Source organism: Cryptomeria japonica, chromosome 6 (assembly GCF_030272615.1).
Source record: "Cryptomeria japonica chromosome 6, Sugi_1.0, whole genome shotgun sequence".
Classification (NCBI taxonomy): Eukaryota; Viridiplantae; Streptophyta; class Pinopsida; order Cupressales; family Cupressaceae; genus Cryptomeria; species Cryptomeria japonica.
Genome location: NC_081410.1, coordinates 625,065,171 through 625,089,350, shown reverse-complemented (window position 1 = coordinate 625,089,350; position 24,180 = coordinate 625,065,171). Strand labels below are relative to the sequence as shown.

The 24,180-nt window shown below is 34.7% G+C and overlaps 1 protein-coding gene across 1 annotated transcript; it reads left to right on the top strand.

The window, feature by feature from the left end:
• Nucleotides 1–3,878: 3,878 nt before the first annotated feature.
• On the top strand, nt 3,879–20,571 carry LOC131068700 (dolichyl-diphosphooligosaccharide--protein glycosyltransferase subunit STT3B). Its single transcript, XM_058003951.2, has 7 exons — nt 3,879–4,073; nt 4,186–5,175; nt 6,305–6,841; nt 15,436–15,890; nt 16,091–16,213; nt 17,018–17,077; nt 20,074–20,571. The coding sequence occupies exons 2-7, from the start codon at nt 4,273–4,275 to the stop codon at nt 20,201–20,203; spliced, it is 2,208 nt and encodes a 735-aa protein (XP_057859934.2). The 5' UTR covers nt 3,879–4,073; nt 4,186–4,272; the 3' UTR covers nt 20,204–20,571.
• Nucleotides 20,572–24,180: the final 3,609 nt, after the last annotated feature.

Genomic DNA, 24,180 nt, shown 5'->3' with positions numbered 1-24,180 from the left:
CGTATGTTGAAATAGGAACGACATTCTGAGAAGATTCATCAACAAGCAAGTTAGAGGAGAAAGGGGCATCTCAATGGAAACTGGGGGAGGGATCTCATGAGGCGAGTCCGATGCTGGAGACTTAGGAACATCATCAGATTTTTGCCCTTCTTCTGGATTGTCAAGATCAATTACCTGAACATGGAAACATGAATTTTCTTTCCCACAAACTATAGCCTCCTCAGGAGGAAGCACTACTGCCCCACTAACTCGCAATTTGATCCTTGTGCCCGAAGATGATGCACCTTCCTTGTTGTCAACCTAAATTTTAGACTTACGTCCAAGAGGCCCAGTAGAATCATCTTCCTTTCCAACCTCGATTTTAATGACTCTAACACCATTACTTTTCAGCCAAGCATTGGTGTTAGCCGAGATAGGCTGAAATCTCTCAAAGATGGATATGCACTCCTTGTGTGACCACTGGATTAAAGGAAGTGGAGCTTCCTAAACCCTTCATGAAATGTATTCAGGATCAAGTACATGCCCATCATCGATAATTCCTTATGGAATATCCACCAAGTTCAAATCAACAACTTGCTCAACAGTGAGCCTGTAGTAATCCATCTCGAGAACCTCTACCTTTGTACGAAGATCTACCTAGATATCCTCAATGCGATGCACGTGCACGAAGGATTTTTTGATCTCTTCCTTTATACCCTGGTAATCAAAATCAACTCTGGACTTAAACCTTTTGAGTTTAATTTCCTACATTTTGGTCTCCATAGCCTTGGCTTTAACGAATGTGACAAGAGAATACCGACCAATTTTTTAGTGGGTTTGTTGTAGAGATCCCCATTCCAACCTTATGTCTGACAGACCGATGAGCGTGCACAACCATGATCTGTCTTCCCAACTCCATAAGAATAATCCTATCAGTTGGGTATATAGGGAGCATGTATGGATGCCCACTATAGCATCCGACTCTCATATAGGTAAAGGTTGGGAATTGAAGAAACAAGCATGCATACTCATTCACCCTTTCCCATGCCTCGTCTGATATCCTTCTATTCTTTAGAATTTTGTCAAACTGACATATGAAGTAACCGAAGAATGCATCTTGAATTCTTCTGAAATGCAATCTGTTGGGTTTTAAATGCAACTGATCATAGTATTCCCATACCAGTATAAACGAGCGGTCACCCTTGGTATAAAGACCAGGGAAATGTATGAGTGACGTTGCCAAATACACCAAGTATGAATTCATGGTGGTAGGAACTGCTGCAAGTTGTTCGCACAAGGCATCACTGATGATTTCTCCCCATGATACGTAATGGGACTGCCTTATGAACATGATGAATTGGTACATCCAGGGCTCAAAAACATTAGAATGTTCAAGGCTCATTATCCTGCCAGGAGGAGAGTTATGATATCTCCAATCTCCCATTTAAAATCACAACTGTACAACTTAGCCCACCTTGAGAAGGAGGCACGTGGCTCATGGATCCACCTGTTGATATGACGTTTGCAGTCCATCTCTCTTTTCACATAGTACTCAGCTGCACTATCTTTGGAGATTTCCATATAAGCAGGTGCAGGAAGTATTCTGAAGACTTTCTCAATTGTGTCTGCGTCAAGGCGAATTATCGCTTCACCATCATCATTTTTAATGGCTCTTGTCTCCTTGTCAAAGTGATGGGTGCAAGCGAGAACAAATTCAGGTTCTAGGGCAGCCATTGAAAAAGAAGATGCATGATGGATGTGACTGTCCAATAGCCACTGCATATTGCTATCCTGTGGATCCTGAACCCTCTCGACAAATTCTGACATATCCACATGCCCGATCTCCGTATCTCTTATACGATCCAAAGGGGAAGAAACTTGGGAAGGAGCAACTTCATTTTAGTACTTGCCATATTTGTACTTCATCTTTTTCAGATTTGGGGATGAAGGCAAATCTGACATTGAAAGACAACCTGGTATACTGCGATGAAGATTTAAAAGTGTTAAGGCAACATCATAATCAGTTGCGACTAACATTTTTCCTTCTTCAAATGGGAAGAACTTCAATCCTTGCAACTTGGAATTTTAACCAAAAATGGTTAAATTATTTTATCCGTAAGGGAAGAATAAATATTTCCAGCCAACTTGTAATCGAGATTTAAAATCTCGAATACAAGTAAAGAGGGAAAATGGGGAAGAACAATGCAATTTAAAAATTGCATATCAAGGGGAAAAGTCTCTCTCACAAAACCGATTTTAGGGGCAAGAACAACATATTTACAAATTTACAACTGGAAAGGAAAACTAAGAAAACAAGAAAAGGAAAAAAGAAAAAAAGAAAATGAAACAAGAAAAGAAAAGAAATCATACCTTGCTTTAATCTAAAATGCCTCTTCAAAAAGATGAAACAATCTTGGAATGGAGAAGACAATCCATTAAATAAAGACAATCCACAATGCCAAACCCTTGCCACGTTTCTACAAAAATGCCATTTGCATAAAAACGTGGTGACCAATGCAAATAAAATGGCATGAAAAGTGGCCAAATCTCCCTCTAACTCCAACGCATAAGCAAGAGATGCAAAAACGACTTGGGAGATTGTTGTTTCGTGGAGTAAAGATCCCTCAAAAAGTGGATTCAAGGAATCACGTGGTAGGTTTTGAAGAAGGAAAACAATAAACAAAAACCCCCAAATGGCGTGAAAGATGTTTACAATTGCATGAGAATAGGAAGGAATCCTAAACGCCTTGCGTCTCCAACAAATCTCCACAAAAATCGCTTTGAAATCTTCAACAAATCCGTTTTTCTTGCTGGTCAGATTTTTTTGGAAGGAATAACAAGTTCGAATTTGCATGTATTGGAGAAAATTGGGTTTTTGGGATGAAATAACAAGTTTAAAATTGCACTTTTTCATCAATAAGGCAAAATCGGATTTTTAAAATGCAATTACAAGTTTAAAATCCTAAAAAATGCACTTTATAGGCAAAATCGAGTTTTTGGGGCAAAATAACAAGTTTTAAATGTCACTTTTCTCAATCCTCGGCAAAATCGAGTTTTGGAGAGAGATGTGCAAAGTTTAAAATCACTTGTAAAGGGAAAATAAAATCTCTACAACAAGTTATAATTCACTTGCACACATGTAATAGGGGTTTAAAATCCCCATTACAAGCAAAAACCATTAAAGCAGGGGTTTTTAGAAAAGAATTACAAGTTTACTTGTAACTTAGCCAAAAAATCCCCATTTTAACTGAAAATGCCAAAAAGCATCAAGGGGGAAATAAAAATCAAATTACAAGTTTTTATTTCTCAATAAAGTGCACTTGTAATTAGCCCAAAATTTCCCTACAAACACCAAAACAATGGAAATCATTAAAATTTGTAATTCAAGGAAAATTCTCCACTTGCAGTCAGGGATAAAAAACCCGAAATTGAAGGAAAGACATAGCAAACGAATCCAGAATGCGACGAAATTTGAAACGTAGTTGGAGGATGGACTGAGGATAAAACCAGTCCAAAGATTAGTCAAAATTCTGCCTTGAGAAACGTACATTAGAGATTGTTTTTCTTTATTTTTTCACAAATTTTTTATGTAGTGGTCTTTCATGAGAAGAACACTATTACTAAAGTAGACAACTATTGATACACGTGAAATTTATTAATGAACTCTTAATTATCATTTTTTAAAATTTTTAAAAAATTAATAATTGAAAAATTGAATAAAAGATTCAAGAATCGACAACTATTAGAACTATAATTGCTGCTTGTGCTGTTCCCCCCTTAACTCCTTCCTTTACTCTTTAATCTAAAGTAGATTCTAAATATTTGAAGGTATATTAGCAAAACTATTCACCCTTTCACATATCAAAATACCTTTTACCTTTTACCTTTTATCTTTTAAACATTTTCACTCGACATGTATGTTCCTTAAATATTCGATATTCATTCAGGTAGGTACTAAATTATCCATAAAATTTAACTTCTACAGTCAAAGGAAAGGCACAGGAAATCATGGATCTGGAGACTTATCATCAAGCAGGGGACAGGGTTTAGCAAGGTTTTCCAGGTCTTGTTTATCACAACTCTTCGATTTCGAGGCAAGTAATTTGCCTGATCTGTAGTTTTCCTGACACCATCTTTTCTAAATTATTTTTTGGTGGTTTTTTCAATACCTACGATGACCTAATGTTATTTTTCTGGATATACCAGGATTTTTATTAGATTGCTATCTCATGAAGATCGACTAAACATAAACCTTAAGATCGGAATTGTTTACAATCGTACGTAGTATTTCCAATGACCGGCAAAGCCGAAGTAGCGTTGAATTCAATAATGGCGCCACTAAGCTTAAAAATGGAAAGCCTCCAGTTTTCCATGAAGAATTTCAGGCTGAAAACTAAGCAGCAAGAGCTTCTACTGCGTATAGGGGTTCTCTGTTTGGTCTATGTCCTTGCATTTATAGCGAGGCTTTTCAGTGTGCTTCGCTATGAAAGCATGATCCATGAATTTGACCCTTATTTTAACTACAGAACAACCCTATATTTAACAGAAAAAGGGTTTTATGAATTCTGGAACTGGTTTGATTATGAGAGCTGGTACCCTTTGGGTAGGATCATTGGAGGGACGCTGTACCCTGGTCTTATGGTAACAGCTGCTCTGATTTACTGGGCTCTCAGATTGCTAAGTTTTGTAGTTCATATCAGAGAAGTCTGCGTTTTGACAGCCCCGTTTTTTGCGTCAAATACTACAATTGTGGCTTACTTTTTTGGAAAGGAGCTTTGGGATTCTGGTGCGGGACTTGTTGCAGCAGCCTTGATTGCAATTTGCCCCGGTTATATTTCTCGGTCGGTTGCTGGATCATATGATAATGAGGGCGTGGCCATCTTTGCACTGCTTTTGACTTTTTATCTGTTTGTGAAGGCAGTTAATACTGGATCTCTGGCTTGGTCTGTGGCCTCTGCCTTTGCCTATTTTTACATGGTGTCTGCTTGGGGAGGATATATTTTTATCATCAATTTGATCCCTATTTATGTCATGGTGCTTCTTGTGACCGGAAGGTATTCACTTAGATTGTATGTTGCCTATAATTGTATGTACATTTTGGGAATGTTGCTTGCGATGCAGATCCGATTTGTGGGGTTTCAACACGTGCAATCGGGGGAGCACATGGCTGCCATGGGGGTTTTCTTCTTGTTGCAGGTTAGTTCAGTTGCAAGTTTTTAAATTCAATGTAATGTGTTTTTTCAAGTTTTAGGCTTCGCTTAACTTTTCGAGACATGAGCTTGAAAGGTTGAAATGCACATCAAGGAGTAACTTTTAATTTAGGACCCAAAGAAACACAAATATACTCCCGCAAAATAGAAACAAAATTTGTATTTATAGTCTCAATTTAATCATAAATCCTGGCTACATCAAAATACTGGACAGTGGATACTCATTAATTTACATATCATTGTTTAGTTCATGATTTATGACAAAATTCACACAAGTAGAGAATGACTTTTGGAAAAATCTTTGTGGAAGTTTTTAGTCAACATTTCATTTCATCATCAGGATGAAAAGTTATATGGTACAGTCTTACTCATATGTGACATGTAAGAGAATTATGCATTTATTTTTGAAAATCTCCTATTCTGTTTTTGGTTCCTTCATCAGATAAAACACAACTAATCTTTCCTCTTTTTTATTTATTCTGTTTATACTTCTATCCTTTGTTGCCAACAGCAGCAGCCGGTCCTTTTCTTGGAGTTGGCATTACAATGAAATAAGTCTTGCACGTTCATTTGGTAGACCCCGCATGATTAATTCTTATGTGCCATCAATATGGGAATATGTAATGGGGAGTCTGATGTCTGTATAGGGTCCATTATTCTAATCTGCAAAGTTTCCCAGGATTTGCATCCAATCTAATCCTTTTCATTCACATGCCTTGCTTATTCCAAATTTGTTCCCAAAATGATCCTTTTCATTCACGAGGCACATACCAATTACAGGCATATGGCATATTTTGAGTGTGTTTTAAACATGCACACACTTCTACAAGGATTAATATGCATCCTCTGACATTTGAGCTTGGAAGATATATCATGTAATACCTCTCTTTCAAATGTTTCTTTCATTATGTTAGGATATGGAACATATGCAGTCATCCATTGTTTTCCGACTGCATTGTTCTTCTATGATTTTTTCCCAATTTCCAATAGCTGTTTATTCTTTCCGGGGAGGATTCAATCAGTAAATTTGGAGAGTATTTTTTACCATTCAGGTTTGATTGCGGCAGAGTAGATACTTGGGAAATCTTTATAATGTAACTTTTGTCTGGTTTCAGGTATTTTACTTTGTAGATTGGGTCAAACATCAGCTTGATGATCCAAAGCTATTTCAAGCATTTCTGAAGATAACCGTGACAGCTGCGGTAGGAGCAGGTGGTCTAGCACTTGGATTGGGCATGGCATCTGGCTACATTTCTCCCTGGACTGGCCGTTTCTACTCTCTCCTTGATCCAACATATGCAAAAGATCATATCCCAATTATTGCATCTGTCTCAGAGCATCAACCGACAGCTTGGTCATCTTTCATGTTTGACTATCACATACTGTTGATTTTCTTTCCAGCAGGACTGTATTTTTGCTTTCGAAGATTAACAGATGCCACCATATTTATTGTACTTTATGGTCTCACTAGTTTATACTTTGCTGGAGTGATGGTTCGTTTGATCCTTGTGGCAACTCCTGCCGTTTGTCTTATCAGTGCTATAGCAATATCTGCAAGTGTGAAAAACTTGGCTGTTCTAATGCGTAGTAAACCCAAAATCACATCTACAGTGGCAACTAAAGGTGCAAATATCTCGAAGGCATCTTCAAAGGTAAGATAATATGCCTGTAAATTTTAACTGCTATACACTGAACAATGTTTGTCTGTCAAAAAAATAGGAATTTCTTGGGTGGTTATAATTTTTTAAACTAAGTTGAATTTGTATTGATATTTGTCAGTTAGGCTGTTAGTTCCTCCTCATCTTTAAGAATTCACATATGATGTTATCCTTGCCTTTTTTTATCCTTTGAAACACAGGAATTTCAAAATCGCCTCTTTTGCTCGATCAGTCTGTTCCCATTAATGTTTCCTGTGGAATATGCTTTTTGTTGAAAATTATTGTAGCTCTGTGTTTCTTGGCTAGTTGTGCTCTTTAATTTAATATTTGGTGGCATTTCTTTTTTCAAAATGGCCGCTGTATTGCTGTGAATTGTGAAGATAATTGAAGTTTGTCATGTGTTTTCTATATTATTTACTCTAAACTAATTAATTTGTTGTAATTTAACAAATTTCAGAATATGGACATTGTTACTGTCAACCTAATTACGATCAAAAGTATTCAAAATTTCCTTGAAATATTACTATTTCCTTTAAAAGAATATTTTCTATAGTCAAGACTCTATAACATGAATTAGGGTAAAATATTAAAAGTTAATGAATAAATAAGAAAACAATTCTAAATAGTTACAATTTAGGGACAGCAACCATGATAAAAGAGGTAGGAAAATCTTAAAAGATTTTTTATCCAGCATTGTAACAATTAGCCATTGTATCAGAATATTGAAAGTATTATATCTTTTTGCCATTTTGGAGTTCTAAAAATTCCTTTGTAATGGCAATTGCCTACTCTTTTGTTCTTTGGCACAATCTAAAAGACCCAATATGTGATGTGACTTTTATTCAAGTGCTATGGTCAGAGCTTTATTATTTTTCCTTAAATTTGTGTATTGGAGGAACACAAGTTGAAGAATTGTGCACTTAAATCTTTATCTTCTTCAAAGTTCTCATTTTGTCTTATGATTTCTTTTCTATATCGTGTCTGGGCAAGTAATCCACTTATACAATCCTCACATGCCATGTGGCCTCTGGGAAGATATCAACATTATTTTGTGAAGGTACCTAGGAAATTCTGCGATGACCTGGCCCTGGTCCTTTGTCTCATGGGCTTCTTTCTTAGAAACATCCTTATGTTCTATAAATTGCTTTTGGAGTGTATCTTTGGAAATTCTTGTTATACAGGTACTGATTTGAACATCAGATCTTGAGTTGGTCACTGGTTTGTCTCAAAAACACAAGTGTAGTTCTCTTTAAAAAAAGGCTTTTATTGAAGAACCTTTGCTAAGTTTTGTGAGAGGCCGTTAAGCTATATTCTCAATGAGTTCACAATCTGTAGATTGCATTTCAAGAAAGTAAATTACAACCTCAGTTAATAGCAGTTCATATGTAAATTTTGAGAAATCAAACTAATATAGCTGAAATAGCTGCCTATTATTGATCCAGAGAGCATGATGCGTTCCTGCCATTCACAGGAGAACTGGCTGTAATTTAACTTTATTTCTTGTTATGTGTGCTCATTGTTATACACAAAGAAGCAAAAATCTCCAAAAAAATCCCGATTATATCTGATTTTTTATGAACCTGACCCGCAAATGATTTTTGCCCCAAAAATCCCATCTTTTTAAAGAATTGTTGACTGCAGTTTTCAACAATTTTTTTGCATTAATGTAATGTCCCCCACATGGGGTTTCCATTAATTTAGACCTGGGATAACAAACCTAACATTGAGGTGAGGATTGTAAGATATAATTTTATCAAATCCAAAGACAATTATCACAATATTTAACTTTAAATTCTAGGAACAATTGAAGAGATAGAACTTATCTTGATTGTTTTGTTTGGTTTGTCAATAGACTTATGCTGATCATAAATCTGTCATAAATTTGACACTATCTGCAATAAAGTTCCTTCCTACAAATCAGTTATAAGATTCCTTATAACTGATATAAGCTGATCATAAATCTGTTCGTAGTTACAGACGATCTGGAACATTGATTTATCTTTCCATTGTCATTAGCAACCACATTACTCTGGCACAGGAATCGATATAATATATAATCTCTGATCACTTGATGTGCATTCAAACTGATGAACTCTAGACTTACGATCCTTACTTATACTACCGATGGATAATTCTTTAATTGTAGTAATCTTAATGGGAGTCGACCATATGTTAATTAATTCGCTACTTTGGTCATGATCTCGAGTGTAGACGTGAATTATGTACCCGTTACGCCCAAGTCAATAGAGCTTCCATCCGATCCCCCTTGATATTGTTGCCGTTAGTTATATATATTTTTCAGTGTCTCCCATTTGTAAAAGTCGTGACTCTTTAACAGTTGCATCACCTCATTAATTAATTCATTCTTATTTGTTTTGTGTGTGTTATTTGATTACACCAACACTTCATCAGTGGTCGGCCATCTCCATCACGTTGAGTCGTTGACTACTCACTGATGATAGTGCTCTACGTAGCCACTGTCTGGAATACCTTTACCGACGTAGCTTCTCAATATCATCCGAGGTTAGGCCAAGCAATGATCGGATTTGGTACCCAATTGATAATCGCTGACTTCGCTGCTTACCATTGATGATCAATTTTTACTTAAGAGTTGTCTTCTCCCTTACGCGACATATTACTCTTTGGTAATATCAGGATTGCTAGTTGTTTGATGGATGTTATAGCTGCGATGCACATAGGAGCTCTCTGTGCCTTCCATCGGGAAGGATGGCTATCGTTTGTTTCGCGACAGTAATATTGATATCGATTACTACTCAGGGGTCTCAAAACTTCTATTCAGGATGAACTACTCACACAGCAGCCGAAGATTAATGTGCCTCCAAATCTAGCATTTGAATTTTATTACCATGGTGTCTTGGAAAGTAGCTATCGTGCCATCTCAATATCTAGTCGATGCCCATATTGTAAGGGATGTAGATAACTTCATGGTCCAACGACAATTTCCCCGATAGTCCATTTATGATTCTCTCTCAACTTGGTGAATTGTTATGCCAGCGGTACCCTGGATATAATACTTGTGATAGACTTGTTGAGCGTATGTAGCCTCCACGTGGATTACCTTAGCTGAGGCAGTCTCTATTAAGTTCCTGTAATATCGATAAGAATTCTGAATTCTTAATGATCTGAGTTATTCCTTAATACATTTTGTCCACACAAGGATTGGTTTGCTTTCTTAACCATTTCCTATACTTTCTTCATATGCATCTCTATCTGCTGCAGATTCCTCATCAATTTGTCATTAAATCATTTGGTTTCAATTGCATCACTTTATTATAAAGATAATACAAGGAGCTTTCTTAATATCAACAATATTTGATGAGGTTCAGTTTGGGGACATCACAATTAAAATCGTATCTGAAACCTTAATCAATCTCCTGCCAACTTGTGAAACCCTTGAAAGCAGCGAAATATGTAATAACCCTTGCTGTAATTTTATATCAGATTTACAAAATTCTAATAACCCAACTTAGATTTACAATTTGCAACCAAATGGTGAAATCAGGTATGCCAAAAATTGCACCAATGAACTTGTAAACACTTAAACCCTCATAAAAATATAAGAAGAAGATTCTTTAGAATTTTTGGCATTATAACAGCATGCAAAAATATGTTTATGGCAGTCTACAAATCTGCCATGAAGTATTACAAAATAGACTCCAAAAATGGAGCTCAAAGCTTCACAATTCGACTATAAAATCTAAAATACTCTCCAAACTCCTCACACTTTCCCACAATAGAAAGATGCATTAAAATAAATGTCTAAAAACAGCCAAGAGCAACAATATATGCTGTTATCACCAGCAATACAAATCTGAAAATGAACTAAGAAACTACAACACACTAACTATTACAACCCCTGCCAAAATAACACACATAAAGTCTCTTTGAAGCACAACTGCAACCCCTGAATGTGATTGCCTCTGGAGACTTGTAAACACACTGCCTGCAAGCCTCTATCCCCTTTGCTTATCAGCCTGGAAGATCACCCCTTCAATGGTTTCTCAGCCTCTGAAGAAGAACAACAAACCTTGTTAAAATGATAAGATAGAATGAATCTAAATGGAGCCAATTCCATGCATATATGAAATCACTTTCAGAATTCAAATTCGAACCAAAATGAGTGCCAAAAATCTCACTCCCAAGGAAAGGAAAGTTTCCTCATTCCAAGTGTCTCCAATCTCCTACAATTCCCAAGGAAACTTGCCATTTGCCAACAAATGTCAAACGGGCAATGAAATTCAAAATGTTGCTAAAATAAGACTTCCCAAAAACCCACACCATCTCGAGTAGAAAATTCAAAATAAAATCTTTGATGATAAATCATTATTGTTGATTTGATTATATCACCCAAAAAGATATTATTTTCCAGTCTTATCCAAAAGTCCTTATTTACTATTTTTGGAAAGCTGAGCTTACAAAAAATAGAAAGTGCTGATTTTGGAAAGGGGACATCGTGAATATTAATTATATGATCTTTCCAAATGTATCCTGTCATAGTTAACTTACTATTTTTGGCCAATGGGGACTTAATAAGTGTCATTTTTAGAAAAAGGGACATGACAAAATATTTAATGAATAGTGCAGTTGTGTGATATTTTTAGGGCACAACTACAAACGGGAGCTTGTTGGGACATGCATAGACGGTACAACTAGTTACAAATTTGCAAGGAGTCAAGAAGCAGTGCATTTGAGTCTAAGTTATAACTTCATGCCACATAAATAGTATCTACAAAAAATTCAACCAGTGCATACAAATAGATTAATAATTGTTAAATGAAATTTTCAATGTGCACATCACAAGGGTATTTGAGTTTAAATTAACAAGATAAAAACCATTAAATCTATCTTATTTTGGTTGGTCTTCCATTCAAAGAGATAGTATTTTAATGTTATGACAAGTGAGTGGTCAATATTCCAAAGCTATATCTTAGCTCGCTGTTCATACTAAATATTTTGTGTCTACTTTATCATTGTTTAATTTTATCTATGTTCAGAGGCTTGGATTTTTTTCAATACTGTCAATAAGTTGTCACACATAGTTTAATTGTGTCTACTTATGTCGAATGTTAAATAAAATTTTCAATGTGTCACAAGGATTTTTCAATTTAAATTAATATAAAAATTTAAAAAACATTAAATCTATTTCATTTTGGTGAGGTTTCCATCCAAAGAGAGTATTTTATTGTTATTACAAGTAAATGGTCTATATTCTGAGGTTATATTTCAGTTCGTTGTTGCTACTTTGTATTTTTATGCCTACTTTATCATGTTTTAATTTTGTGTGTACTTCTTATTTTGGTTTTCTGTACAATTAAATTGTTATTGTGAAGATTGGTTGGTTATTTGGTCCAGACAACATTTGATGGTCCATCTTTTTCTACAGTGATAGCCTTGTAAATGAGGTCTCTTGAGAGACAAATCCATATTCTTGGCTAAATGGCTTGAATTTGCATTAAATCTAGGCTCTCTATCATATCATTGCTTTTCTTGATGAATATGACAATGTTATAGTTTCATTTTTTACATAATCTCATTACTAGAAATGAAGAGGTAATGTTATGTGTCTTTGTCTTCATAACATTTTATTGTTCTCTCAAGATGTAGTACAAAAACCCTTTGCTGCATAAAAACATCAGCCTGATATTTATATGTATGTAACCCAGTATTGCACCAAGATGTCTTCTTTGTGACATCAAAATTTTGGTCATCGTGATTTTGTATGCTTATTTTGATATTATGCATATCTATTCTAAAATGTGCTTTGTGTCTATCTTCTACTTTTACTTTATATGGGTCAGTATTTTGACTAAATTTGAAGGTTTGGGTTTATGGCAAAGCTTTTGAATGTGACTTGGTTTTGTACCTTGAATCGTTGAAAATGCATATGTCATGCCTATTTGATTCTACCTGTTATGAGAAATGGTTTCTCTTTTATTGATTGATTGTATTTTATTTGGATGATATATTCTTTGAAGTTTCTTACTTGAAAATTTCAGTGATAAAATGTTTTTGTTTCTCTTATCCTACTGGGATGCAAACATGTTTATTGTAGCTGTTTTGAGGTCTTACTAAGATTTTAAAGTTTTTAGAGTTTGTTATGATAGTGTATGGCTAAGCATTCTTTTGATATTAATAATAATTTGCCATTTGTAATGCAGTGTTGTTAGTAACATTTTACCATCCACACACATCATATAACAAGACTAGAGGTTTACTCACATATCATTTAGTGAACTGTTTTATTGTTAACTTAGCAATAACTTTGTCATCTTCATACAGATCTTACCAAAGAATCATTTAGTAGCAAAGCTTACATGCTACACTGCATTCTACTATTTTAGACAAAATTTTCATTTGGACAATTCATGGGCTAAACTCTCTATTCTAGACAATTCATGGGCTAAACTCTCTATTCTAGACAATTCATGGGCTAAATTCCCTATTTTATTTGCTCTCTATATCTCTATAGTATGGAGATACCTTTAAATTCCAAAAACAAGTGTACACACACCGTACCATGCAGTGTGTGTGTTGATAGTCACACTGAAGACTTGGTTGTTTACTAACATCGAGATAATTACACGTGAACAGTAATTCATTAATAAATCTCACATTACAAAAATAAAATCTGATTTTATATGGAAAGGCATTGATATAAATTCTTCTTTATTTAATGGAAACACTAATTCATTAACAAATCTCATGTTAAAGAAAAGGCAAACTAAGTCTATATGGAAAAATAAATTCCCAAGGTTGGTCAAAGCTGCAAAATTAGAGAAGAAATGAAGCAAACCTACGAATAATTATAAATCTAAATCATGAGTTTAAGCATTTTTCAAGATCTGAAATCTTACCCAATGGTCAAATGAAGAGGTGCTCCGTCTTTGTCTCACAGTGAATTTAGTTTTTAGTTAAATAGTCCCATGAGAAGCACTGGTTTCCCCTCGGCTACAGGTTCCTAGTTCAGTGGAACTTAAAAATATAATTTGCAAAGCAATATTGCAAAAAGGGACCTTATCAACCCAAAACTAGACCATCTAGAACCAACCCTGGGGGGTGAGAGATTTTAATAAGAGGAGGGTAAAAACCAATACAAAGTGTTATGTACAAAGGCATGTAATAGAAAATAGAAAATCTTGTAAAAAGAAAGCACAATGTATCAGAGTCTCAAGCAGGAGAAATAGCAGCATTCTTGTTGGTTACTGCAATAGGGCCAATTCAGTTCTGATGATGTCCTCAAGAGAATGATCTGGGAAGATGCACTTAGGAGAGAGGGAGGAGAGGCTTATAATATGTGCTATGAATGTGACTTCTAACTCTGGATAATTGTCTGCAGACCCAGTGAGGGTTTATTGATTCTTGTGGTAAGAAGTAGCCGCATCTTGGCAAGGTGTATGGGTAGTCCTTGGAGTGGTTGATTGCACCATTTTTAGCCAGAAAGCAGGGACCATCTCCTTAGAAGATTGGATTCTGCAATGAGTTGTTGCTTGTTAGGTTTATGTAGCACAAAAAGAATGCATTCAGAATACTTATTCTTTCTGGTGGTGTTACATAAAGGTTTATCCTATTACTTCCGAGTAGATGAAATTTATGGCAATGCACCAACAGACCTTGAATGGGATGGAACATTGCTGCTAACCAAGTGCAGTTTATAATGCTGTAAAGGTTTTTAATTGTTTAGGGGTTTTGTTTCTTAATCAGGAGTTGAAAGGAAACGGGGGTTGAATGTCTCCTGACACCGGATACATCTCCATAATAGTCTCCCATACCAGAGACATGTCTACTTGCAACAGTGATGTTGACAAAATTAAAGTAATTGATTAAGATTATCCCACAGAGTTAAAGGATCATAACCTCACCTACACTATACTGGAACGAAACCAATTATTGACTTTTGTTGCTAGGATGCCCTTTTCTTCCTTTTGTGATATTTTTATAGGCACTTCTTCAGGAAATGCAGGATCTTCTTTCTGTATCCTGGTTTTGTTTGGAAAGTATTTCAGGTTTTGTGATTGCAAGTTTATCTTTTATTGAATGATGATGAAGTCAGATGAATTGAATGCTGTTGAGATAGATTTATATCATTTTTTCTGTTTATGATTCTATAGGGAGAAATTTTCAAGAGACTAGGGACATTTCACTCTATTAAGCCCATTTATTTTTGTCAAACAGCTGAGTATTTATGACCAGCAAGTTCTTGAAACAACCATTAGTCATGCTAATCAAGGATTTTATTTTTCAACTAGTCTCGTTAAAATATATTTTTTAGGAATACGTTGCATTGTCAGAAGGCTTCACTATGGTCATTGGTTTTTATTAATTCAAACCATCTGTTTCACTTGAGGTTTTCAGAATCTTTTGGAGTTAGTTTATAACTTTATTGTGCCCTTGATGTGACTTCTTTGTTTGGTAACTTTTTCTATATTATACGCATCACTTCCAAACTCTTACCAGTAGCACAGTAGTTTAGAGGAAAAAAGGATTCTGGGCTTGATTGCATTGTAAGCATATGTTTGCTTTGTTTCATACTGATCTTATATAAATACTTTATATGGTTGATTTTTCAGGTTTCAGTAGACCAGTCTCTACCTTTTCAGAGAAAAGGTGCTGGTATCTTGATATTAGGAATTCTTTACTTGCTTACAAGTTATGTCACCCACTGCACCTGGGTGACATCAGAGGCATATTCATCTCCCTCTATTGTTCTGGCTGCCAGGGGTGCCCATGGTGACAGGGTTATATTTGATGATTATCGTGAAGCATACTTCTGGCTGCGGCAAAATACTCCTCCTGATGCCAAGGTAATGTCTTGGTGGGATTATGGATATCAAATCACAGCCATGGGAAACCGAACTGTTATTGTAGACAACAACACATGGAACAACACACACATTGCCACTGTTGGTCGGGCTATGTCTTCATATGAGCATGAAGCTTATGAGATCATGCAATCACTTGATGTTGACTATGTGCTGGTTGTGTTTGGAGGCGTTACTGGTTACTCTTCTGATGACATCAACAAGTATGTTCAGAAATGCATCTTTCTTTTGCTTATATTTTGCATTTAGTTTTTATTAGGATTACTACTCTGCATTGGTTCTTGTTCTCAACTTGGTGCTCAGAATTGCAATTTCAATGTTATGTATTGCTGCATTTTCTATCATTGAATACAAAGGTCTTTTTGCTTGGATGTTGACTGTCCTATTTACATATTATTGTCAGATTTTTGTGGATGGTTCGCATTGGAGGTGGAGTGTTCCCTATTATCAAGGAGCCTGATTATCTTGTTAATGGGGAGTACCGTGTTGACAAAGAGGCAGCTCCAAAAATGCTGAACTGTCTTATGTAAGTGGGTCTGAAACTTGAACTATTAAGGGCAATTTTTGCATATGCTTATCTTTTGAAGAAATAGACTATGTATTTTGGTTTGGGCTTACTATTTACATTGTTTTAGTGAGACCTAAGAGTAATGGTGGCTTTTGAAATGAGTTTGGTTGAAAGCTCAGTGTACTGCTTTTGTATATGCTAGGTTCAATAACAATCTCAGCCCTAAGCTCATTGACCTTGCCATTAAATAGGCTGGAAATATTTGGAATGCTTATCTGCTCGCAAGAGTCCCTAGATTACTCAATCTCTTTAATGGAGGAAAACCTAGATTTCATTATTCAAGGCTCTGTCAATTAAACATTAGATTCCACCAAAGTATTTTAGAAGCAGAATCTGACATACTGATGTGTTCTCTAAAAGTAATTCATTCACTATCTAAACTTGCTTCAATGAAGAAAATAAACAGCAGTAAACTCTCTTCTCTAAAAGTAATTCATTCACAATCTAAACTTGAGCTTGGCCTTGCCCCATTATAGAAGTACAATCTGTCATTCTCTATAACTGGAAACAAAATAGATCATCATTGTTGTGGGAATTAATTGGGTTGTTGATTAAGGCCAAGTTGGATTTTTTGTTGTTGTTGGGAGTGGTACATGTGGAGATTGGTATCTTGAATTTGAATCAGAATAACCATGGACACTGAGCTTATTTTTTTGAGCAAATTGCTTCTTTAATTTTTGAATTTTCAAGTTTTAATAATCGTGTCATTCTGCTGCTTTTGCAATTATATTTCCATTAACTTTTTTCTGTGTCTTTGATTAGGTATAAACTATGTTACTACAGATTTGGAGAGCTTAGTACAGAATATGGCAGGCCTCCTGGGTAAGCGTTAATATAAATTAATAATTTTTGAACTTAAATTTAGAGTAGATGAATTGTTCTTTTTTGCTGTTGTTTTGCCAAATCTTGTCTGATAAAAGTCACATCCACAATGTGTGTTGGTCCTTATTTTTTATGTCTGGCTCATCGGTACATCATGCTCATCTTTTGTTGCATTCTTTATAAATTGCGTTGTATTAAGCTCCAAGATGCAAGCAGCATATTTTGAGGTACTAGAGACAGTTTATTGAATATTGTTATTGACTGCATTGTAGGTAATTTTTTTGATACAAATGTATTTTCATTCTTTTAACTTCTCCAAAAAATTAATCAAATGTGCCTGGCCTACGTCAACTATGCATTTGATTTTCAATCTTGAGATTAGGCATATTAGGCATTCAATGTTGTAATGGCACTATTGTTGTTTGTACTTCGTAGTTCTCCAGCACATTGAAATTTTGAGGTCACCTTCAATTATGCATTTTAGTTTGATATCCTCAACAGAAATTGTAGGAGGAAATAAGTTAATCTTCAGGACAATAACAACGTATTGAATGGACATGATTTATGAGATTCACAAACTGATGAAACTTATCAAAGTTAGACAAGAATGTGATAGAAGAATTGTTGGAAATGAACTATTAGGAAAGAAACATTTTTCTTATTTTGGGAAACATTGACATGTATTGCTTTTTCATTTCACCTTAGATATAGGTATTTTTGTTGCTAAATGATGAGAAATAAATGTGATGGTAGAATTCAATTAAAAATAGTTAATTCTTTTCTACATGTTTACTAATAACTTAAGTTGTAGATGATACCTTGTTGAAGGACTTTAACAGTTGCTATTATGCTCTATTATTGAATTTAATTTGTTTGTAGTTTATTTCTAACAGAGCATTAGCTTTTGTTCATTTTGAGTAACAACTAGCACTAGAGAAGGTGATTTGACTTTTATTTTTTTGCTCACTTTGTTTTGACACCTGTCCTGAAGTTCATGTCATTAGTTTAGAGTGGGCACTAGAGAAGGTGATTTGACTTTTTTTTTTGCTCACTTTGTTTTGACACCCGTCCTGAAGTTCATGTCATTAGTTTAGAGTGGGCACTAGAGAAGGTGATTTGACTTTTTTTTTTGCTCACTTTGTTTTGACACCCGTCCTGAAGTTCATGTCATTAGTTTAGAGTGGTTGCATTGACAAAGATATTTTAACATATATTAAGCTATATACATAAATGTATGTACACCCTCATTTGTAAACCTATTCCATTGTATTATACAGATATGAATCTATAAATATGTATATATGTCACACACATGCATATATATGACATAATACAAACTACGTACATAAAATGCATATACCCCTTCGAGGTTGAAAAATTCTTTGTTGCACAATGGGGTACATGGTTAACTAGCTCTCATTAGTAAACCTAATCTATTTTATAATGTAGATATGAATCGACAAATATGATCTATTCTATCTATCACATTTGTTGACAGGATTAGTGTAATTTTTCTACTAAGATCTTAGAGGTTAAGTATTTACATTTATGATTATAAAGGGGAGAATTAAAATGGAAAGTGCATTTCATGTCTCGTACATATCAAATTATGTATGAGTTGGAAAATAAGATAAGAGTGAGTCCAATTAATTGAATTAATGCATCTCCATGGATTTGCCTATATAAGCTGTTGCTAGAGTTGCAAAAGTTAGAGCTTGAATACCACTTGTAAATAATCCTAGGAATATTATAGGTATAGGTACCGCTAAAGTGAAAAGGAAACAGGACTGGCAGCTACCAATTTGTTAGCCAATAAATTTAAAAATGGTTGAAAACTGAGTAATGCATTTTGTAAAATCTTGCTAATTGATAAAAGTGGTTGAATGTATTTGCCAAAATACCTTAAACTCTTCTTTGAAGACCTGCATAAAAATAGGCTACTGATGTGAGCAAAGCTATAGTGTTAATATCATTTGTAGGTGAAGCTAATTCCCCAAGTTGAGTTGTTCGGCATCTCATTGATGATGATGCTATCTTGAAATGGGTTTTTAGATGTATAGTGATTTTTCTTATATTTAATAGGAAGGGAGGGCTTGTCAATTGTAAGTAGTGCCATATGAAAGTTGTTTGTGGACCCCATTTAAGCAACATTGATTAATGAGAAAAAATTATTGCTTACAAGGAGTGTACAATTGTCCAAATCTCTGTGGATGTCATGAAGCTTAGCATCATAAGTGGAACAGTTAAGCAAACATCAAATTGCCACAACCTTCTTGTGGATTTGTGCGCAAGAACTGCGAACTGGTAAATATTTTGAAGGGAATTGTGTATCCGATTCAGGATTTCAACTCCTGGATAATATTAAGTGCATGCTGCTCCACACCCTTCGAATTTGTTGCAAGGCTGTTAGAGTTATTATTCAAGTGTTTGGATTTGTTCTTAATCTTTTTTATTTCAGAGGTCATGTTTGGTAATGATCTAAGTTAATTCTCTTCAGGAGGCAGTTGCATCTTTACCTTCATTGCAGTAGATCAAAAAAAGACTTAAATAATGTCTCCTTCAAATTTCTTTAAATTAATGAAGGGGTTATTCACTCTCCATAACATGAACTTCTCTTAATTAAATGGTATTACTGTCCTGGAAGTGACTAATTCTTAGCACAATTTCTATGGTTGGTTTACAACAAAGACGGTTTGGGTTTATAAAAATGCTCTGTTGAAACCTATTGTCACACAATAATCACTTTTTATAAATTAATTATTTTTTGGTCTCTTAAATTCCATGTTTATTCAATTTTTCCACTAAGGTGTTCTTGTTTGTTTTGTTCTCAGTTTCTTCCCTTAGTTTTTGAGCATCCATAGGGTATAAAAAATCATTCTTGCTAATGTCATGTGCTTCAAATGATCCATAGGGTATAAAAAATCATTCTTGCTAATGTCACGTGCTTCAAATGATCTGTTTTGAATGATCTAACTTGCATGGATTTCATGTGGTAGGTGGGATCGAGCAAGAGGAGTTGAAATAGGAAACAAGAATGTGAAACTTGAATACTTGGAGGAGGCCTATACTACATCGAATTGGATAGTGAGAATTTACAAAGTTAAGCCACCAGTCAATCGGTGGTAAGTTAATATTTTTCTTTGGCTTTCAAAGAGCAAAGAGAAAATGTCCGATCACTGAGAAACATCTACTTATACATCTGAGTTGCAGTTTAGATGATTTGAATAAGTTGACACCTTAGCAGCTTATGATATGAATTTTTTTTAAAGTGAAACTCCACTCTGGAGACAAACCAGTGTGGTACCTTTGAGATGTAAACATTAGATAATCTCGGCTAGCTTTAGTTGATATGCTGCTTTCTGTAATCTAACATCGAGGCTTAGTTTTTGAAGGAGATCCTTTGAATCAAGGGGGAATTTTTTAACTGTGGTATACATGTCTGTTGAACAGAGGTCCTGCTCTTCGAATTAATCTAATTACCATGTCAAATCTAATCAGTGATTATCTAGTGGAAGTATCTAATCATGCGGCAGATGATCCTCGCGGTGTGAATGTGATGTGGTTCATGATATGTTATTTAATTAATTTGATGTGTCTTTGAGTTCTATCAAATTGACTGAAATTTTAGCACAGCTAATGGAAACCATGTGGCCTGCCGCCTGACTGAAGATTATCAATACTTTGGAAAATTAGTTAAATAAGGTGCAAATGGTGTTAGAATGACACTTTTACTGAGAACTACAGTACTTCCTCTGATTAATTCTGAGAAATCTATGGGGTCTGGGTATTTTCAGCGTCTGCTTGAATGCATAAAACTTCTATGCTGTTGATGAAGAGTATAAAATTTGCCAAGTTTTCAGTGTCTAGGATAGAGGAAAATCCATATAAGAAACAATTTCATGCACCTTAGGAAGGAAGAGCTACAATTTTCAATCAGTATGCCAATTAATTCCCTCTATAAATTGAAGACCTGATATTTTCTGTAGTGAAAATATTAATATTTTCAATCAGTATGCTCTCAAGTAACATTCCTTTTGTGCTCCACACTGCCCAGCATTAATACCACGTCAATAACTATTAACACAAAACCGCCTAATCTGACATTGGTCTACTTGCCAATCCGAAACTTCAATATAGTTTTGCTAATTAAATACGACAATCCCAATTGTAAGAAATATTATGCATGTGTACAATTATGCTGCTGCATTAGACCATGTTAATGAAATAGAATAAAATTTGACTAGTTGTTGATTTGTGTTTTCCCTCCATGTTCTAACTTACATAACTTTGTTATCTGGGTAGCCTTTAGGCTATTGGTTTGTTTGAATGTGACAGAAGATATTTATTTTTCAATGGTGAGCAGCCTATTATTTTCATCTAATTATTCTATTTTATTGTCTTCTAATTACGTTATAGTTAGAAAAACAATTTTATCCCATTATTAGTCTCGCCGAAGGTATGCACTTACATTTGTTTTCTGGTATTGGGAGATACAATGCTTTTTATTTTAATCAATTAGGAGGTGGATTGGTTTCCAATAAATTATATTTTCTTTTTAAATGTCTTGGGCTTCCATAGTCCATAGTAGAGCTTTTGTGAAAACCGTATGCAAGTTCTCCGTTGATGTTTCAGGTTAGAACCTGTTATCTATCATTAGGATAAAATTGCTTAAGATTTTTAAGGTACAGATCCGTAATAGATAACAGAACTAAATAAAGCATGCTTGAAGGACCATCCTTTGTGAGCAAATGTTAAATGGAAAAAAATAGTTAAAAAATATTTTACAGAAAATAAAAAACATTAAATAGTCTCCTAAAGTGAGGGAACTAAAATTCATTGATAATAAATATGTCGCTATACAACTTGAATCCTTGATTTCCGATGCATGCTCTCGAGTCCTCATTACCTATATCAATTGATGTTTGTAATAATGGTTCTCTATTGCAATGCCTTGGCATTTCCCATATAGTTTGAATGCTTAAATTCAAAAGAGTGCTTTGCAAAAGCCATTTTATTTTTCAAGACGAGCAATTACAAACTTGTATATTTCACCAAAGATACCCCAATTCTACAAGCATTTTTCAAATGCAATTCCACACAATCCTTGGATAATCATAAAGCTTTTCCTTTGTTTTATAAAATGAAGGTGGTTTTGATGTTTGGGCATCTCAAGATTCAAATCTTGTTAAAATTTATTACAATATAGTGAAGGAAATGACATTAAACCAACAATTGATAAATCTTTGAAATTTGTTTCCCAAATGGCTGATCCTCTTAAATACTAACTTTAAGTAGTCCATTTTTTTCTCTAAATGCTTCTCATCACAAAATCAAAAGCCATAGAAGCAAGGGTCCGAAGGTTTCTTGGTTGGTCTTTATGAATCTTGTTTTTTACGTGAAGTGATGAAGAGTAGTATGGACATCAAGGTCAATGTGGGTTCCTTTCTTGTAAACAACATGAGCAAAAGCATTGGCATTTTGAGCAGCGATATAAGAAAAGGTAATCGTGTACCTCCCTCAGTTGCTTGTATACATTTTTTATGCTTTCAACCAAATAGTTGATATTTTAGTGGACTTCAAGTTTTCCTTTGTCATATTGCAAACATAATCCGGTGTTGTCAACATGTGTTTTCCACCATTTCATATAGAGATTATCACTATTAGTGGAAGTGGCGGACCCATTGCAATCCCTTAAATTCGCTTATAAATAATACCATGAAAGAGAAGTGGTCAAACAAGAAGCCACTAACCTTTTTTAATCAATATACAAGATTTGACTACCTCCACACCTTTAATAATTGTAATCCTCCACACCTTTAATAATTGTAATCTTGGTGAATTTATGATGAATCATTCGATAACTACGATTTGTCATCATCCCCTTGTTGATTTTTGAAAAGCCTTAAAAATCATGAAAGTATCACATGGAATTGAATTTAAGGAATGCCATCATTATCAAATGTTCTTGTGGGTCCCTTGCATTGGTGAAATGGGAAGGTTCATTATGACCAAGGGGAAAAATGTTTAACTTAAATATTGAGAAGAAAAATATGGCTTTAGAAGAGCACCCCATTATATCTAATTGACCTTGATCTACATAGAAGATGCCAAGGTCATCATATTTGAGAACCACTATCTCAATCACAAATTGAGAGTAGTAGTGGAGATTAATGGTAATTATGAAGCCAATTACCTACTTTTTCCCATGGGAAGAGATATTTCGTATGAAATTTTGGTAGCATTACTACATAACAACAAAATTAAAGAATAACAATAATGAAAGAAAGATATACTCTATGACCAAGGGGAAAAATGTTAACTTAAATATTGAGAAGAAAAATATGGCTTTAGAAGAGCACCCCATTATATCTAATTGACCTTGATCTACATAGAAGATGCCAAGGTCATCATATTTGAGAACCACTATTGCAATCACAAATTGAGAGTAGTAGTGGAGATTAATGGTAATTAGGAAGCCAATTACCTACTTTTTCCCATGGGAAGAGATATTTCGTATGAAATTTTGGTAGCATTACTACATAACAACAAAATTAAAGAATAACAATAATGAAAGAAAGATATACTCTATGGAAGCTCAAACATCTGAAGCATCAAAACCAATGTATTCTCAACAAGAAATTACAATATATCAACACATTCAATTAAGAAGGAAACAATACAAGATATAAGCTTGATTAGTGAGAAAACATTATTGCATTTCTCATAAGATCAATTGAAGAACATATAGGATACACACAGCTCCATATTTTCTTAGGTTCTCTCCATGTAGTAAATCAAGTTTTCAAGGCATACCCTAAGCTTTACACATAAGCACATGCATACAATGATGTTCAATTTTAATTCCAAGAAATAGAGTAAAAAGGATAAAAAATGCTCTAATTTCTCTAGCCAATTGATATATCCTAAGGTGGGTATCCAAGTTTGGCTTTAGGCAAGAGACCTTGCAACCTCCATGACAACTCCAATTTAAGCGCACAAGATGATTTGTCCTCATGTGACTGCACAAATGCTTTTTACATCCAATAATGAAATGTATTTTCTCCAATGTATCTGACATTAAATGAGTTTACTCAATATGTTGA

Excerpts from the sequence above, each read along its gene's own strand:
- LOC131068700 (XM_058003951.2), top strand. The coding sequence starts at position 4,273 with ATGACCGGCAAAGCCGAAGTAGCGTTGAATTCAATAATGGCGCCACTA. Across the intron at positions 5,176-6,304 it reads GGGTTTTCTTCTTGTTGCAG|GTATTTTACTTTGTAGATTG; the intron begins GTTAGTTCAGTT and ends GTCTGGTTTCAG. Across the intron at positions 17,078-20,073 it reads GAATATGGCAGGCCTCCTGG|GTGGGATCGAGCAAGAGGAG; the intron begins GTAAGCGTTAAT and ends TTCATGTGGTAG.